General features: G+C 45.4%; 1 protein-coding gene across 14 annotated transcripts in view; it reads right to left on the bottom strand.

Moving 5' to 3' along the window:
• Positions 1–18,306, bottom strand: part of PPFIBP2 (PPFIA binding protein 2) — a 221,504-nt gene that overhangs the window by 86,676 nt on the left and 116,522 nt on the right. For 10 of the 14 annotated variants that reach the window (XM_036762541.1, XM_036762542.1, XM_036762537.1 and 7 more), the window contains exon 4: positions 2,824–2,916. In XM_036762541.1, coding sequence (XP_036618436.1) covers positions 2,824–2,916 — 93 coding nt within the window. Of the gene's footprint in view, positions 1–2,823; positions 2,917–12,161; positions 12,241–18,306 lie in introns of those variants that run through there. The other 4 variants (XM_036762549.1, XM_036762548.1, XM_036762546.1 and 1 more) reach the window with 1 other exon arrangement.

The raw sequence follows: 18,306 nt of genomic DNA on the forward strand, positions 1-18,306 counted from the left end.
ACCTCAGAACCCAGCACGGCCTAATCCATTAGAAGTGAGAAGATGTCTATACAGGGCCACTTCAATGCCAGTTACTATCATCACTACTGTCATCAACATCACCATCCTCATAGACCTGCAGTGGCCTCAGGTATGACTTCCTTCATCGGGTGCTGCCTCTCTGGAGAAGGCACATGTGCCCCGAGCTGGGAATCAAAAGGGTGAAAAGGACCAGAGGACAGGTGGGTGGGCGGGGGATGCAGGGGTCTCAGCTATGTAACATTGGAGTCGAAGGAATGAGAGGGAACAGGGCTGATGACCTGGCAGGCCACGGAGGGGCGGAGGGACTGAAGCAATGCGGGTGAGGAGCAGGTTCAGCAAAGGCAAGAGATTGTGATCGGAGAGGGAAGTTTCAGGTGACGGATCAGCCAAAGGTGTGACCACCTGTGTGGGGAGCTGAGCTGGCGTGGAGACTGATTTAGGTCACAGGAACTAAGCAGGTTGAGCAGCTAGGAGGCCAAGGGCAGTGAGTGTGGGGTGACAGAAAAAGGGCTAGATTTGGTGCCGGAGGGACTGGGTTCAAGTTCTGCCTCAGTCATTTACCACCTGAATGTTCTTGGACACACTGCATAACCTCTCTTGGCCTCAGGTGTCTTATTTAGTAAATGAGAAGACTGGACAAGATGACCCCTAAGACCTCCTCTAGTTCTAAGGCCGTGATACTATGATCTTACAGCCTTGGGTTGGAATCCCAGCTCTCTTACTGACTGTGACAACTTCCTCGGGCCTCAGTTTCCTCATTCACATAATGGAGGGAAGGAGAAGAGGATTACCTAGAGCTACGTGGCACAGCACATAGAGTGCAGACTTGGTTTAAAGACCTTACCAGCTGTGTGACCCTGGGTGAGTCACTTGACCAATCTCAGTTTCAGTTTCCCCATCTGTAAAAATGAGAATACTAGCAGCTACCTCACAGAGTCGTTAACCTATGGAAAGCGCTTTACCCTGAAAGCCCCATAAAATGCCAATGTCGTCATCCTCATCGGGGAGGCTCTCTCCACCTTCTAAGTGTATGAACTTAGGACAGGAGTCCTTAGGGGAGGAGAAAGACTCAGAGGCAAGTGCTGAAGTTATGTAAGGAAAGTGGGAGGGGGCTGCGGAGGTCTGCGGATGAGGGCACCAAGATCCAAAGGCGGGGGTAGCGGGCAGATTGAGGTGATCCAAAGGGGCAAACAGCACTGAAGGAAAGGCAAGTGAGGCCAAGCAAGAGTCTGGGACTAGCAGGAGGTAGGGAGGACTGTAACTACCTTTCCTAACCCTCTGAATTGGGTGAGGAGGCAGAAGAGGAGGACGGATCTAGCAACCAGCCTTGGGGAGAGTGGCAATGGACAGGGGGCCTTCAGCACCCCAGAAAGCCTGATTTCAGTTAGGCCTAGGAGACAGAAGGAATGGGAAGGATCAGGAAACTCAGAAACAGTACATTGGGGATCCCCGAGGGCATGGTGGAAGCTGGGGCTGGGGAAGAAGAGGGACCTGGGAGAGCCATAGTGGAGTTAGTTAGAAAGGAGCAAGCAGCAAGAGCCATAAGCTTGTTAGGTTGTGTTTTTCCGTATTCCACCTAGGAATGATGGCAAAAAAATATTCAGGTAAACTGAGGCTTCCCCAGAAGTGGATTCTGGCTTCATTATTTATGGTGTGTTGAGAGTGGAGAATGTGTGAGAGGGGAGAGAGAGAGGAAAGAAGAGAAAAAGAGAAAGATGGGGAGGAGAGAGAGAGGGAAAGGGAGGGGAGAAAAAGAGATGGAGAGACAGAGTAAGGCAGAGAGAGTGAAACAGAGACAGAGAAATAGAGAGAGGGAGAGATGGAGAAAGAGACAAAGAGATGGCTTTCTCTCCAAACACCATCAAGCATCGTGTCAGCTACCAGAACCAAGTCCTGCTGCAGATGTCTGCGATTAATGTAATCACAGCTGCAAGGCTCTCAGACCCAGATGAAGGGCAGGCCCAACACTCAGCAACCTGGCGGAGGAGAGGCTCCACTCAGAGGAGAACCGAGTGTGCACAGATGAAAACTGGGGAGGCTCCTCTTGCACAGAATAGTTACCGTTCCATGGTCATTAAATAAATCTAGGTCAGGAGAACAGAAGGTAAAATACTTTGAGGAGGGTCAGCTGCTTTGCCAGGGTTTTTCCTTTAAAAAACTAAAGGAAAAACAACACACTAGACTCCATTTTTTTTTTAGCCACACATGTAAAGAAACTTGAGCTTTTTGAATTCGCTGACACTTCAGAGAGCTTTATAGACTGAGGATACTACAGGCCACGTGTACTCTCTGTCACTCGGGAGGGGATCTGATTACTCCTGCTTCCTGATCTCCACCAGGTCTGTGGAGGAGAGTGTGGGTGCCAGGCATTCAAAATCCAGCAGGGCTCATCTGTGCTGTGACTACAGTTATAATCTATTTTATTTTGTGAACATTTCCTTAAAAAACACCCCTCCCCTCCACAGACACACATAAACATATCTTCCACTCCGGAAGGCCCCAAATCTATTAGAAATATGCTAGAATTAAAGGTTTCGAATCCCAGCACTGATGTTTGCACACAGTAGGACTACAGGCAAATCTCGGAATCTGTTTTCTCATCTGTAAAATGGGCATAAGAATACGTGCAGTATTTGCCTCATAGCGTGGTGGGGAGAAAACAACTTTGCAATCTTAAGGCAATCTACATGAGTTCCTGTTAATGTTCGTAGCATCTCCTTGAGTGTCCCTGATGCCAGTAACCCAGGGTTACACCTGCAAAGGGACAACCACACAAGTGATAACTCAGCGGGAAGGACATACCTGTAACATGAGAGATTCCTTGTCACCTTCTAATCGGGCCAAGCGCTCCTGGTAGGTTTCATTCGTAACTGCAGCTGGGTGGTTTACCTGGGACTAAAGAGGGAAAAAAAGGACTTTTAAAAGGCTAGAGGAAAAAAAAAATCGATTTTCGAATTAACTAAATAATTTGTGATGAATTATCAGTCAGAAAATGTGAGAAACCACCCAGAGAAAAAGGAAACCACAAGATTTCGAAATTCTTCACAACAATAGCGATGAACAGACAAGATGCCACTCAAAGGTGTGTCTCAAGAGCCTTGCCAAACCATCGGGGGTGACCTCATCCCAGCCCCGGCCGCTGCGAACTCCTCTGAGCGGGAAAGGCAGCTCTGAATGAACCTGACATGTTGCATCTGGTTTGCCCCTGGGCGGCATCCTCCTGGCAGCCCACAGCAGGAAGGAGTGCCTTCTTTCTTCCAGAAGCCAAACACAACAGAAGACCACTCAACAATGACCTTTCTGTAATTGTAGGCCTGTTTCCATGCCCAGTGCCATAAGATCCCTAGACTTGAATTGGCCTGTCCGTGTCTGGGCCAGAGTAGAGAGGGGGATGTCAGCCGGAGCTATCAGGATCTGACTCCCACTTCATCCAGTCATCACCTTGGCCTCACACCAACCCTACTGAGGCAGGTACTATGCATATGATAATCAGAATGATAGCTAGCAGGGGCAGCTAGGTGGAGTAGGGGACAGAGCCCTGGAGTCAGGAGAATCTGAGTTCAAATCTAGCCTCAGACTAGCTGTGTGACCCTGTGAAAGTCGCTTAAGTATCTCTTACAGAACAACAGTTCTTACGTGACAAAGGGAACTGAGCTGGAACTAGTACCCCTATCATACCTCAAACTATAATGGTTGGTCCACCAATGACCCCTTTCCCAGATGTTATCAACCCTCAATAATGTTTGCTTGTGTATGTGTAGGATCTTGGCGGTGCAGTGCATAGAGTGCTGGACATGGAATCAGGAAAACTTGCCTTGGAAAACTACCTCAGATGCGTACTATAGTTGTTTGACCCTGGGCAAGTCATTTACCCTCTCAGCTTTGGCTTCCTCATCTGTAAAGCGGGTGTGATGGTACCCACTTAACTGGATTGTTGTGAGGATCAAATGAGATAAACCATGTACAGCACTTTGCAAATCCTTAAAAAGCACTATATAAATGGTAGCTATTAATATTACTATTTTTATTGGTCAGAGAAGCATTAGAAAACTTACCTGAACTGATACAAAGTGATATAAGAACCAGGAAAACAATATACACAATGACTACGACAAGACAAATGAAAAAAATAAAAGCAACAAATCAAAACTGAATCCTGCAAAATTCTAATGACCAAGCTTGTCCCCAAAGAAGAGAGATGAAAATGTCCCACTCTCCCTTCATTGCAGGGTTAGGCGAAAATATAAGCACGGAACAATGTCAGGCCTTTCTGTTGGTTAGTTTTACTGAACATTTTCTGTCTCCTTTTTAGCCTTTATGTAAGGGGTGGCTCTCTGGGAAGGGGGTGGGGTGGGGTAGAATACAGTGGAAAAGAGAAAGAAAGAGAAGATACCAATAAACATTTATTTTTAAAAATTATGACCTGGCAATTCTTAGGGATTCCCCGTCCCAAAGGCTTGTTCACAGGAATTTCCCTAAGAAACCCAATCCTGTAAGTCAGGGAATGAAACCTAAGGGAACCTTAATGACAGATCTATGGAAGTGGGAGGGATCCCCAGTACCCCCTAAGCTATGCTATTATTTTTATGCTTGGTAGGCCCTACCAAGGGGCACTGATTGCTGTTTGCTCATTCTCTGTGCTATAGAGTTCTAAACCAACAGAACTATCAGAAGTAATAATAATAAAGAAAAAGATCCAGCATTCTTTACTTTGGATAAAGCTGCCCCCGTCATCTAATTTGATCCTCATAACAACCCTACTGAGGCAGGTACTATGCATATGATGATAGTAATGATAGCTAGCAAGGGCAGCTAGGTGGAGCAGTGGATAGAGCACTGGCCCTGGGGTCAGGAGAACCTGAATTCAAATCCATCCTCAGATACTTACTAGCTGTGTGACCCTGAGAAAGTTGCTTAACCCCAACTGCCTCAAAAAAAAAAAAAGCTAGTAATTGTATAGCGGATTGAGATTGGCGACACATTACATGTTAACTCATTTGCTCCTCATAACAATCCTGAAAGCAAGGGGCTATTATTATTAGGCCCATTTTACAGATTAGGAAACTGAGGCACAGAGGCTAAATGACTGGCTCAGGGCCATACAGCTAGTATGTTGTACTCCACTGTCCCACAGAATGGCCTCCTAACACTAGATAACATTGATATTACTGCTATGGTTTACAGAAGAGGAAAACGAGAACCTAGAGAAACTAAATGGCTTGGCTAATAAGCATCAGAAGTGGGATTCTAACCCAGGTCTTCCTGATCCCGGTAGGAAAGTGACTGACAGAGTCCCAAAGAGGTTGAATGGCAGGGCCTAGACATGATCCCTGATTTCCAGTCTTCTAAGGCAATGTTCTGTCCACGATAACCCCACATGACCTATCTCTCCTCTGTAACAAACTTCACAACGTGGACATAGTGCCTTTTTTTTTTTTAATTTGCCAAAAGAAAACTATGTTTTGCAAGATTGCATATGTATAATCTATATCAAATTGCTTGCCTTCTCAAGGGAGGGAGAGAATTTGGAACTCTAAATTTAAAAAAGCCAATGTTAAAAATTTTTGTTCATATGTAATTGAGAAAAGAAAAGGGTGGGGGGTGCGGCTGAAATGAATTTCTGGAAGATATTTTTAGTTGCATCCTGTACTTCAGTCTTTAAATCAGGAAGTATCCTTATTCTGGCTTTTAACTGATTTCAGCTAGAGTAATTTCGACCAGATTATTTCCCTAGCCTGAAAAAGGAAACCTACTGATCTTACTAATGGGTTTATTGGACAGTTCAGCTGCTGAGGAATAACCCACAATCTGTCCATGGAAGGGCGGAAGTTCCAGAGGTACAACTGAAATATGGCAGTCACTAGGGATGGGCACATTCTGACTTTATAACTTTCTCCAAGCACTGCAGTCAACAAATGCAAGAGCAAACATCACTCACATTCTCTGCCAGAGAGAAGACATAAATTATGAAGGAGGGAAGAACTTTGAGGTCAAATCAGAGCACTCTACAAATCCTAGCACTGTTGAACATTCCATTATGGAGAGCTGTTACTAGCTGTGTGACCCTGAGCAAGACACTCAAAGTCTGTATCTGCTCTTCCAAACTGTAAAATTGGGGGAGGGAATGTCATAATATCACCAGCTTCTCAGAGTAGCTGTGCAGATCAAATGAGATCAACAGTGCCAGGTTCATAACAGGTCTGTCCTTCCTTCCTACCTACCTACCTACCTATCTCTCTTCCTTCCTTCTGAAACGTTCATAGACTCTCCGAATCAGAAGAGACCTCAAATGCTACCTGACCTGTACACCTGATGAAGAATCCTCTTTACCAGTGGTTCTCAAACTTTTTGGTCTTAGGACCCTCTTTATACTTGGAAATTCAACCAGGATCCTTGGATACACAAGTATAAGATGGGAGAGAAATGGGTAGAATGCATTTGTTCTGAAAATGATCTGGGGGAGGGCGTTTAACGGACAGTAAGCTCAGTGTCAACAGTGTGATCTAGTTGCTAAGAATGCCAAAGTCAAGTTGGGTTGCATTAGGACCTATCTTCCAGGAATAAGAGAGTCCCACCATACTCTGCCCTTGTCCGATGTCATCTGAAGAAATGCAGCCAGTTCTAAGTACCATGGTTTAAGAAAGACATCATAAACTGAATAGTACCCAGTTTAGGACAGTGAAGGGCCTTGAGTCCCTGCCACAAGAGGGTCAATGGAAGGAACTGGGCATGTTTAGCCTGGAGAAGAGACAACTCTGGGAGCACATGATGGCTGCCATCAAGTATTGACAGAGCTGTCGTGTAGAGGATGGATTCTATTTGCTCATTTTCCTGCCAGCTGCATTCCTTGGATTGGATCCCCCCAGGATTGTGCTCCCAGGAAACCTCATCACCAGCAGACTCATCACCCTGAGAGACTGCACCAGCAATGAACCAGGAGTAATGGGCAGAAGTGGCTAAGAGGCTTGATGTCAGGAAAAACTTCCAAATAATTAGAGCTATGTAAAAGTAGAAGAGAAAGTCTTGAGAGGTACTGGGTATATCCCTTTTTGGCAGCTGGGTGGCACAGTGGATAGAGCACCAGACTTGGGAGTCAGGAAGGTTTGAGTTTGAATTCTGCCTCAGATACCTGGGTGACCCTGGGCAAGTCACTTAGCCTCTATGCGCCCATATCAAAGAAGGCGCTGTGCTCTACGAGCAAAGCAGAATCACAGTACCACAAAGGAAATGTGAGATCTCCAAAGCAAATGTTCCAAGGGGCGTCTGTGCCGCACCTCCCCCCCCCCCCCCCCCCCCCGCCCCCGTTGGTAGAGCGTTCCAAGCTTGTACTGGACTATCAGCCACAGTGGAACACATTGTACCTTGACCTGTCCTCTTCTAGCAAGAAGGACACACAACAATATCAGCAGCCTCAGTTTCCTCATTTTTAAAGTGGGGACAACAATTCTAGCTACCTAGCAGGGTTGTTATAAGGATCAAACAAGGTAATGCATCTAGCTTTGCAAGCCTCAAGGTGCTATCTTCATCACTATCTCTCGGCAGAGGCTGGATGGCTATTTGTGGATTATCTTATAGTGGGGATTCCTCTCATGAATGGATAGGACTTGACGGTCACTGAGGCCCTTTTTGGGGAGGGGGGGCAGGGCAATTGGGGTCAAGTGACTTGCCCAAAGTCACACAGCTAGTACATGTGTCAAGTGTCTGAGGCCACATTTGAACTCAGGTCCTCCTGACTCCAGGGCTCTACTCACTGCACCACCTAGCTGCCCCATTGAGGCTCTTTCTTAATTCTCCAGTTCTGAGATTCTGTGACTACACCACGGTGATCTAAGGCTGGCAAATAATCTTTTCGGAGCCCTGATCACTTGAAGCTTGGTGATCACCTTTGGGTTAAATGCCTCAGTTTATGTGGTGACTAGGGGCCAACCAGAACGCTGACCTTGTAAGAAAAGCACAAGGATCAATATAGATCCCCAGGTGTCTGCAGCAAATTAACTAGGTGGAATGAAGGTGGGGCCATCTGAGGCCATTCCCCCAGAAATTCCAGGGGTGTTCCTCTACTCCCAGGCTTCAGACTCGATTTCCACTCTAAGCCAAGTGAAAAGGCTGATGGAGCCACTGTACCACATAGCCTCAAATAGCACAAGAGGCCCCAAATTCTTCAGTGACCGTGTAATGGATTAAAATGCTGCTTTAATAAGAAAACAGTAGGATAATCTATCTTTGGTGCTGGAATGGTTTATCCCAGAGCTTTCTGTTTGGCAAAGGTGCTAAGGAGACAGAGGAATGGAATCAACTTCTGGTCTGCTGTTGTCTCAGCTCTTTCTGAAGAGGCCAGCAGGAAGGGGGGAAGGGGACAGCCCGCAGTTGCCTGTGTTTATGGTCAGCCTGGGAGTCAGATTACAAACGACAAGAGCTGAAATCTCTCCACACAACCCTCCCTCGGCATCTCAGCTGGTGCTAAGGACTTGTTGTTCTGACATCCTGGGCTATGACATTTCCATAAAGCCCTATCAAAAGAGCTTTGTTTATGCGGCTGCCCAGGGGCTCTGACTAGGAGATGTCTTAAGGAGGGAGCTAAGAAAATATCAGCACCCAACAAGTCTAGGTTTGTATTCTTATAGGGAGTCCTTCACCCTCAACAGTGTTAATATGGGAGAATTACACTTTTATTCAAGAAACAGACTTCTGTCATACGCAGTGCCCAGGGCTGGGCTGGGTGCAATCAGGAGTGAGATATATCTTTGCTCTCACAGAGGTTATAAGGAAGGAAATAAGCATTTATTAAGCACCTACTATATATATCAAGCACTATGCTAAACAAATGTTATTTTGCTATTTGTTACAAATGCTAAGACAAATGTTATTTTGTCCACACCAACACTGGGAGATGGCAGCTATCATTATCCCCACCTTATGTTGAGGAAACTGAGGAAGACTTAGATTAAGTCACTTGCCCACTGTCACATGGCTATTAATCATCTCGCTTTGATCCCAGGCCTTCCTGACTCTAGGCTGGGCACTCAATCCACAGTGCCACCTAACTGCCCCTGCTTTGAAGATCATAGGATCTTAGATATAGAGAAAGACCTCAGAGTGCAACCATTTTGTTCTAGACATGAGGAAACTGATCAGGAATTAAGTGACTTGTAGATATTTCAAGGCAGAATTAGGCTTCAAACCCAGGTTCACTGCCTCCAAAGCCAGTGTTCTATCCATTGGAAAACGCTGTACCTCCTAGATGGACGTATTAAAAAAAAAAAATAACTCCAATGCCAGGCAATCTACTAGAAGTACCAAAGATCTAGTGAAAACCGCAAGTGCTATGAGGTCATTGGACAAATTGTGCTGTGGGTTAGGGTAGTTAGGGAAAGCTTGGGTGGGGGGGTGGGGCAGAGGGAAGGGAGAATGAAGTAAATGCAGGATTTTAACAGCAGAGACAAGGGGAGAGAATATTTTAAGCTAAGGGAAGGGAGAGGAAGGGAGAAATATTGTGAACAAAAGCAGAAAGAGAGGAGTAAGTCTGTAAACAGGGGGAGGACACTCTAAAGCCTACTTGGAGCTAAGAGATCCGTCCCCTAGAGGAGTAGCTGGAGATAAGGCAAATCTGAGATTGTGGACAACCTTGAATGTGAGGCCAAGAAGCCTAGGTTTTATCTTGCAGAGAGTCTGTGTGTGAGTCTGAGTGTGTGTGTGTGTTAGAAAGGGGTTTGGGGCGAGAGAAGAATTTTTTAAAAATAGTATTTTGATCATGCCAGCATTTGGCAAGATTAATATTTTGTGTTTCATTTTAAAAGATATTCAACTACCCTGCTGCACAGGCTAGGTTAAATCTCTTTCCCTCTTTGGGTCCCAGTTCTCTCTCATTCATTCTCTCTGTCAGTCTCTGTCTCTCCCACCCCTTCAAATTCTCAATAGGATGAAGTTCAGAGAACTAGAGCTAGAAGTCTCCCTTCATATGGCAGATGAAGAAACAGAGGCCTAGGGAGGTCCAGGAGATTACCTAAGGTCATAGAGGTCAAGGCAGGATTTGAACCCAGGTTCTTTGACTTGAGAACCAGCGGTCTTTGCACACTATTCCCCCTTCTCCAAGGTCCCCACTAGCTCTAACCATCTGTAACCTATGAATATTCCATGGATTGCAAGAAAGAGTTTCAGACTAAGCCAGGAACCCGCTCCCTCTGAAGCCCCTGAGTGCGGTGGTTCAGGGGCCGGGGGTCTCCTGACAAGTGAGGGGCCTCAGCTGACAAATCCATGCTTCCCACTGGGGTGTCCGTTTACACTCCAAGTCCCGGGACAAATCATCAGAAAAGGCTGCCTTATGCTTAATTGCAAAGCAATCACCTCCATGGAGACGGAACACCTCCTCCTCCCCGGGGAAGTGGAGACGGTTCACTGTGCTCCAGGATTCCATCCCCCCAACTCTGGGCCCAAAGCAGGCTGAGTATTATAAAGGCATCCTCCTCTCTCAATTCAAACAGCTGGAGGCTCAGGTTAAGTCTTGGCCAGTATAAGATTACACACAGCCATTTCCTGTTCTTCTCCCCCCAGAGAGACTCTGCTTTCTACCCTGGAGCAAATACTAGCTGCATTTTTTTTTTACTTTATTGCAAATGACTTCCCCCATCTCCAGGTCTCCTCCAACTCTTCCCCAAGTTTAGTCTCCCAGCCAAAGAAACTGAGCAGAGGTAAATATTGACTGGAGGCCTTGAAAGTCAATCTCCAGTCTAAGAGATGCCAGGGGCTGCGGTGGCAGGCAACACAGTTAAGGTGGCCAGAACAGGCCAGACTGCCCAGGGCAGACCCAATTTGGAGAAAACAAAATGTACTTTTAACAAGATGCTGCAAAGCCCTTTGTCAGCTCATGTGTCCTGACTCTTGGGTTTGGAAAATATAGTCCTCAGGATCGCTGGATGAGCCAGGAGCCAGGAGCCAGGAAGGCAGGGATAGTATTCAGGGATTCAGTCTCAGGTCCTCTGACTTTAAAGGCAAACTTGCTTCTCTCTGTGCAGACAAACCACCTGACTCTATATAAGGGATCATAGCTATGCCCAGTTGTTCACTAGCATTGTGTCTGTGTATGAACAAAGTTACTGTGTCCAGTTCCTCAGGGTCATGGGGGGAGGAAGCAGAAGGCAGGGAGGGTGCGTGGGCCTTCTTAGTGTATCTAACTCAGGAAGATGTTCCCAGGACATAACTACTCTCATAAAGTGCCAGACTGAACGTCTTCACTGGCTCTCATCTCCACTTCCATATTATTCCATTTGGAAATGACAAAGCAAGTCTTTTTCTTTCTGTTGTGAATTTATAAGGTTAGGTTTTCTTATTTTATTCCTTTTCTACCACTGAACATTTAATCTGAAATCACTAAAGGGATAAAAAAGGTGAGAATTAAATATATTCCTTTTATTGAATATTTAAGCCTCTCGGTTTTCTTTTGTACCTCCTCCCCCTGCCTTCCCAGCACAGTGCTAGAGCATACAATGGGTATATAATACTTGTTGAACTGAACTGAACCTGAAATCTTAGAAAGACCCAGCCTGGGGTACCAGACCAGGACATTCCTCAGCCAAATCAAGCCCTTTCATTCATTAACACAAAGGGCTACTTGACGAAACCCACAACAAACTGATTACCCCAAACCACACACTCCCCGAGTGTTTAGGGCACACTTACAGTAAGTTTTTCCTTAGGAAATTCAAAAGCTAACGGGCTACTCAGAGCTGTGATTCTCACTCCACACTCACACACAAAGGATGAGGAAAAGTCACAGATTCTTCTGCATTCATCACCCCACTGAAGCAAGTTGTCATTTTTTGTCCTTCCAAGTCTGCAGACTTGACGCACCTCAAGGCACTCACAATCTTAAGAACCTCTGATGGTTTGGACGGCACACTGGCCCCGCTGCTTGCTCATAGCCCATCGCCCTGAGGTCCACGTTAAAGACAAAGCCAGCTGATGCTTCTTCCCCTCTCCCCCTCCCTTGAAGCATGCCTATAATTAGATTCTTATGAAGAACTTGGCAATGGCAGAGGTTTGAGGTTCTAAATATGCTCTTCCCACACACAGTTGCAACTTTCTGAAGTACCTCTCTCAACCCATCTTTAAAGAGACACGGAAGATAGCCCCGAGTCACTTACCCTCTTCAGCCATGGCAGATGCTTGTAAATATCAATCTCGCCATCCATGCTTTGCATCCATGTCAGCAATTTTAATCCTCGGGTCTAAAAGGCACTTTTTCTTGGACCGGAGACCAAGTTTTCTCTTCTAAGGACTGCTGTTCCCCTGCCCCCTGCCTCAGGAATGCGAAGCTGCTTTTGCATTTTCCCAGGTCCCTGGTCTCTGGCTGGCCAGCCGCCTTTTCCTAAACTGCTCCATATACACATATGCTCAGGGCCACCGGAGCATACCCCACTCCCACCCCACCCCCACGCTACTCAACTTTTAGGAGTCCCCTTTGCTGTGAGACATTCCCTGGTATCAGCTCTCTGACCAAGAAGACTTGGATCATAAGTTTTAAAAGATTCCAGGCACTTTCTTTTTAGAGGTAAAACAAAAAGAAAACTTAAGCACAAGGAGAGAAACGATCTTGCAGAAATGCCTTCCCTGGCTTTCTGTTGCTGGAGTGGCTGGAACTCATTACCCAAAGACCCCCGATTTCCTGTCTCTGTTTGACTCAGTGGTTGCCAGCAGACTTTCCTACTCTCCGCCTCTCCTAGTTTATTTAGGGCTGAGACGAAGGCTAAAAATAAGTGGTACTCTCTGGGTTACTTACTGGTTCTCATACACAGTCTTGTCCTCCCCCCCCCCCAAAAAAAAATCAAAACCAGGGGCCCTTGATTCCTTTGAGACTAAGAACATAGAAATTAGATGCAGTCTATCTTTTACAAGAGCAGCAGCAGCTTTGAAGTGGAAATTATCACAGAAACTTTTCCCTGGCTGTAATGGGACACATGCCCCCAAATTCTGTTCAGACGTCTCCTGAGACTCTGTAGCAGACAGGGCTTTTTAAGGGGAAGGAAGTGGCCTACTGGAATCTGCTTTGCTGTCTATCCAGGCTTTGGGGATGCTTAGCTTCCTCCCTCCTGAACTAACTCCCCTTTTAAAATGAACCATTTCAACATTACAGCACAAAGAATAGGTTCCCCATTCCAATAGGTATTTGGATGGGCTTGAAAAGTAGTTTCTGTGTAAAGCCTTGGATCGCCCAAATGCTCCATCCTTAGCTCCACCTCCTAAATTTGAGCTCCCTTTAAAACCCAACCCAGGTGCTACCCTACCCCACCAAGCTCCCCTCTTCCCCGTTTTCCACAACCCATACTTAGTGCTTTCTCCCTCCAGAAATTATTTTGCATCTAATTTTGCATATTTTTGTGTATACTTGTATCCATGCAGTAGAAAGTAAGCGTCTCCAGGGCAAAAATTACTGCTTTAAAAATTTTTTTGTTATTATATCCCCAGAACCCAGCGGGGGCCTGTGCCCAGGGTAAATAATAAACTCTTGCTGAATTGATTCGAGCTCCCTGGAAGCAGTTGCTCCTGATTGATGGGAGGAGGCTGGAGGGGGATAAAAGTCCCCATCCTCAGAAACCTGAGGGATTTCACACATGGTCCCTTCCTTATGCTCTTTATGACCCTGACAAAAGTTTAACTTCATTCAGGTCCTGGTGCAACTTTCAGGGTGTCTCCTCTTCTAAGAGTTCCTGCAACTTCCTCCCTTCTCACACGCCCACCCCATTTGAGATCTCTTCTCCAAACAGCTTTTCTCACTCATTAACAGTTCTTCAACATGTAGCCTTAGATCTGGGATGAACATTGTCTTTGACAGGAGTATGAAGTATGAGATTTTGTGTGTGTGTGTGTGTGTGTGGTGGGCAGGCACCCACATAGGCATGTGAAAGTAGTTCTGCAGCTTCATGCAGAAGGAAAGAAAATCCTAATAGCATCTCTGATTTGTATTTTTTATGATTACAAGTTGACATCTACTCAAGTTAACTTGAAGCAAGGTGTCTAATGGGGAGACTCAGGGTTCCAAAAGATCTTCGAGTACCAGCCTAATATTTCTTCAATATTTCAAAGAGTCATAATTTCACCAAGGTAGGTCACCGCAACGTCAATTCTCCCTCCAGCAGCTCACTTGGCAACCCCTTTCCACCTTAGTACAAAGTCTTTCTAGGCTACTGCAGACTTTAAAAAAAATATATCATTCTGTGGCCAAGCTCCTGATGAATACCTCCAAACTTTAAATAGGTTCTTGAGCAGCAGACATGTAGTCACCACTGGACTCATACTTCAAAGCCTTTCCAGCTAGGTGAAGGCTGCCACCAGTTGGACTCTGTTGGCAAAATCTTGAAGGTCCCAGGGTCACCTCCATGTGATCATGGGTTTTAATAGAAGATAAGATTAAATAATCTACAAAGGCAAAATCCTACTCCTAGGTTAAAAAAAATCAACTACACAAATTCAGTAAGGGGGAGGCATGGCTAGACAATCATTGCTATGAAAAAAAACTGAGAGGGGAAGAGCTGAGTGGACTGCAGAGTTAATATAAGCCGATGATGTGACGTATCGGAAAGGCTAGTGGTATTCTAGGCAGTGACAGGTGATGTAAATTCAGGATGAGGAAGGTGGCAGTTCTGCTCTATGCAGTCCTGGTCAGGTCACATGTAAAGAGACGTGTCTAGGTCAGGGACAGCATTTTAGCAAGAGCAATAACAAATCAGAGCTTACCTATGAGAGTAACCAGGAGTAAGCCTGTGTGTCTCAATCCATGCCCCAGGGTGTGCAGGGCATGAAGGATGAACAAACTCTAATCTCTAGTTCATAGGCAGGAGGAAAAAGGGAGGGAGCAAAGCTAGAAGTAAAAGCCATCAGGATCCGCTACCCTTCCTGAGGCCCAAATCAGCATCTGACTGCTCCTTAAAGTACCCCTGAGTTTGTCATCATCACCAGAGCAGAGTCCTAACACCTTTCAGGGAGCACTATGGGAATTCAATGGGGGCAGCTAGGTGGCGCCATAGTGCACAGAGCGCTGGGCCTAGAGTCAGGAAGACTCATCTCCCTGAGTTCAAATCTGACACTATGATGCTTACCAGCTGCATGACCCTGAGCAAGTCACTTAACCCTGTCTGCCTCAGTTCCTCATCTGCAAAATGAGCTGGAGAAGGACATGACAAACCAGTCCAGTACCTTTGCCAAGAAAACCCCAAATGGGGTCACGAAGAGTTGGACATGACTGTAAACCCTGGGAATTCAAATCCATTCACTTCAATTCAACAAGCATTTATTAAATGCCTACTATATACAAGTCAATATGTTGGAACAACTGGAGAAGAAAGGAGATGCTCATCTGCCTAGGTCTCTCTGGATCCAGGAGCCTTCAGAGAGCTTACTTCTTTTCTCAAGAGAAAAGGCTGGGGGCCGCAGATTCCTTTCTCTTACACTTAAAAAAAATTATGAAATTAATAGACATGAACTCAAATGAGCATTTCCATAAATATAATAAAACAGAAAAAAGGGGATTGTGCATGAAGCTGCAGATTTTTATTATGTACAATTTGCTTTTCTTGCCTGCCCTTTCTAGGATGAACTGGTGGAGATTGTTAATTATTCAACATTTATGAAGCACTTACTGTGGACTGGGCATTGGGCTAGTCCCTGAGGATACAAAGAAAGGCAAAACAAAACCTGAACCTTAGGGAATTCACATTCTAACGGGGGAAACTGGATAGGAACAAGATCTAGATAGGGTGAAAATTGCAGACAATCAGAGAGGGGGAAAGGGGTCATGGAAGGAGGTGGGATTTTGGCTGAGTCTTGAAGGAAATCAGGAGGGAGAGCATTTCAGGCATGAGCAACAGCCAGGAGAGTCAGGAGATGGAGGGTTTTGATAGAGGAAAGGCAGGGAGCCCAGGGTTACCGGATCGTAGAGTAAATGGAGGAAAGTGGATGGAGATTAGAAAGGCAGGAAGGGGCCAAGCTATAAAGGTTGTTAAATGTCAGAGGATTTTATATTTATTCCTGGAGGTAATAGGGAGTTATAGGAGTTTTTGAGTAGAGGGGTGGGGTAGCAGGAAGACAGGGTCTGAGCTGGAAAGTCATTTGCAGCTTTGTGAAGGAAAGGCAACTTCGGTGAGGTGCTCCTGTGGGGAATTTTGGATATCCAAAATAGGCAACTAGGGAGTATGGGGAGAGAGGTGGAAATAGGCCCTGGGGTTCCTTCTCTGCACCCATCAATCTCATCCTGCCCAGAAGGAGATGTCAGTCACAAGGGACAGAAGCCTGTATAGATTTGGCAGGACACGACCAGGACTAGCTTCGGAGCAAACAGAATGAGTGAACACTTAAACACAGCTTAGTAGGAATTAAAATTCTTATCTCTACTTAGAAAATATCAAACACTCATTGTGCTGAGGAGTCACAGACATAAAAACATTCCACAGAATTACAGAGTCGGAAGGGATCTTGACGCTACCTGTGGCAGAATCCTCTTTAAAATATCCTTGGCAATTGATCAAAGGGAAGGCTTTAAAAGCAGGCAGCTAGGTGGTGCAGTGGATTAGAGCGCTGGGCTGAGTCAGGAAGACCTGAGTTTGAGTCTGGCTTCAGACACTGGCTGTGTGACCCTGGGCAAGTCAATTAACTCTGCCTCATTTTCCTCATCTGTCAAATGAGCTGGAGAAGGAAATGGCAAACCAGTCCAATACCTTTGCCAAGAAAACCCCAAATGGGGTCATGAAGAGTTGGACGTGACTGTAAACTATTGGACAACGAAAACATGGGAATTCAAATCCACTCCAATTCAACAAGTATTTATTAAATGCCTACTATATACAAGGCACTGCATTGGAATAACTGAAGAAAGGAAATCTTTGCCAAGAAAACCCCAAATGGGGTCACAAAGAGTCAGACATGACTGAGCGACAAAAACAAAAGCTTTAAAATTTTTTTGTAGGGAATGGTAAGCTTACTGATGGACCAATGAGAATTCGCAGAATCAGACTCCTTCCTACTGAAAATTATGGCATTGACTTGGGGCTCCTCTCCCATTCTATATTCTATTCTTTTTTTTTCTATCCTATGTTATTTTCAAAATTACCCAAAACAGCTCAGTAATATGAACCAAGTTCTGCTGATGCTTATAGAAGACAGAAACACAGTGACTAAACTAGCAGACATTATTTTAGACTTCCTTTCTTCATTTCAGGAGATATAGATGGGTAGGTAGGTAATATATCAATTTAGATATGTAGATGACAGATAAATATAGTCAATCAACTAGCATTTGTTAAATACCAACTATGTACCAGTTACAAAAGAAGGTAAGTAGATATAGGTAAAGATAAAGCATTTATTAAATGCTAGCTACGTACCAATAGGGCCGCTAGGTGGCGCCTTAGTGCACAGAGTGCTGGGCCTGGAGTCAGGAAGACTTCCTGAGTTCAAATCTGGCCTCAGACACTTAGTAGCTGTGTGACCCTGGGCAAGTCACTTCTCCCTGTTTGCCTCCATTTCTTCATCTGTCAAATGAGCTGGAGAAAGAAATGGCAAACCACTCCAGTATCTCTGCCAAGAAAACCGCAAATTTGGGCATGACTGAAAAGCTATGTGTCAGGCGCTGAGCTAAAAGACAGCAATTGGTTCTTCACGTTAGGTTTGAAGATAAGCTTATTTCTATGAGTCATAAAATTACAGAATTTGAGAGCTGGGAGTTCAGCAGCTACCTAGTCCAAAAGACAGACACACAGACACAGACACACAACCAATTTCTTATGATTAGGTCCACCAGGGTCTTTGATGCTTTAAAGAACTACTTTTAAGGTGCCCTCGAAAAAAACCTAACAAAGGAAGAAAGTCCTTACATTTCAGGTAAAGTCCCTTCTCAACTAACTTTATCATAAAGAAGCTTCAGTATAACAAAGCCATGATCTGATAACAATGAGTGCCCTCAGGTACTTGGCCTCCTGACAAGCTAGCTTCAAAAAGAAAGCCAGACTGAGACAAAGCCATTTCTACTTGTTTTTTTGGGGGAGGAGGGAAGAGGGGGGAGAAGAGGGATGCAAGTTATTGGGTGAATTCTTGGCACTTCTTTTGTTCAGCCATCCAGGAACAAATGACCCTTAGGTTCCTCCTAACCCCACGGTGCCCCCAGGAACATACCAAATAGCAATTGCTTTTAAAAACGTTCCTCAGTCCTCCCTATCCTCAACACTTTCTCTGCACCCTCAGCTGCCTCTCCCCTCTGACCGGAGGGCTGAGCAATCATCTCCTTCCAAAGCCTTCCTT

This window comes from Trichosurus vulpecula, chromosome 6 (assembly GCF_011100635.1).
Source record: "Trichosurus vulpecula isolate mTriVul1 chromosome 6, mTriVul1.pri, whole genome shotgun sequence".
In the NCBI taxonomy this organism is placed as follows: Eukaryota; Metazoa; Chordata; class Mammalia; order Diprotodontia; family Phalangeridae; genus Trichosurus; species Trichosurus vulpecula.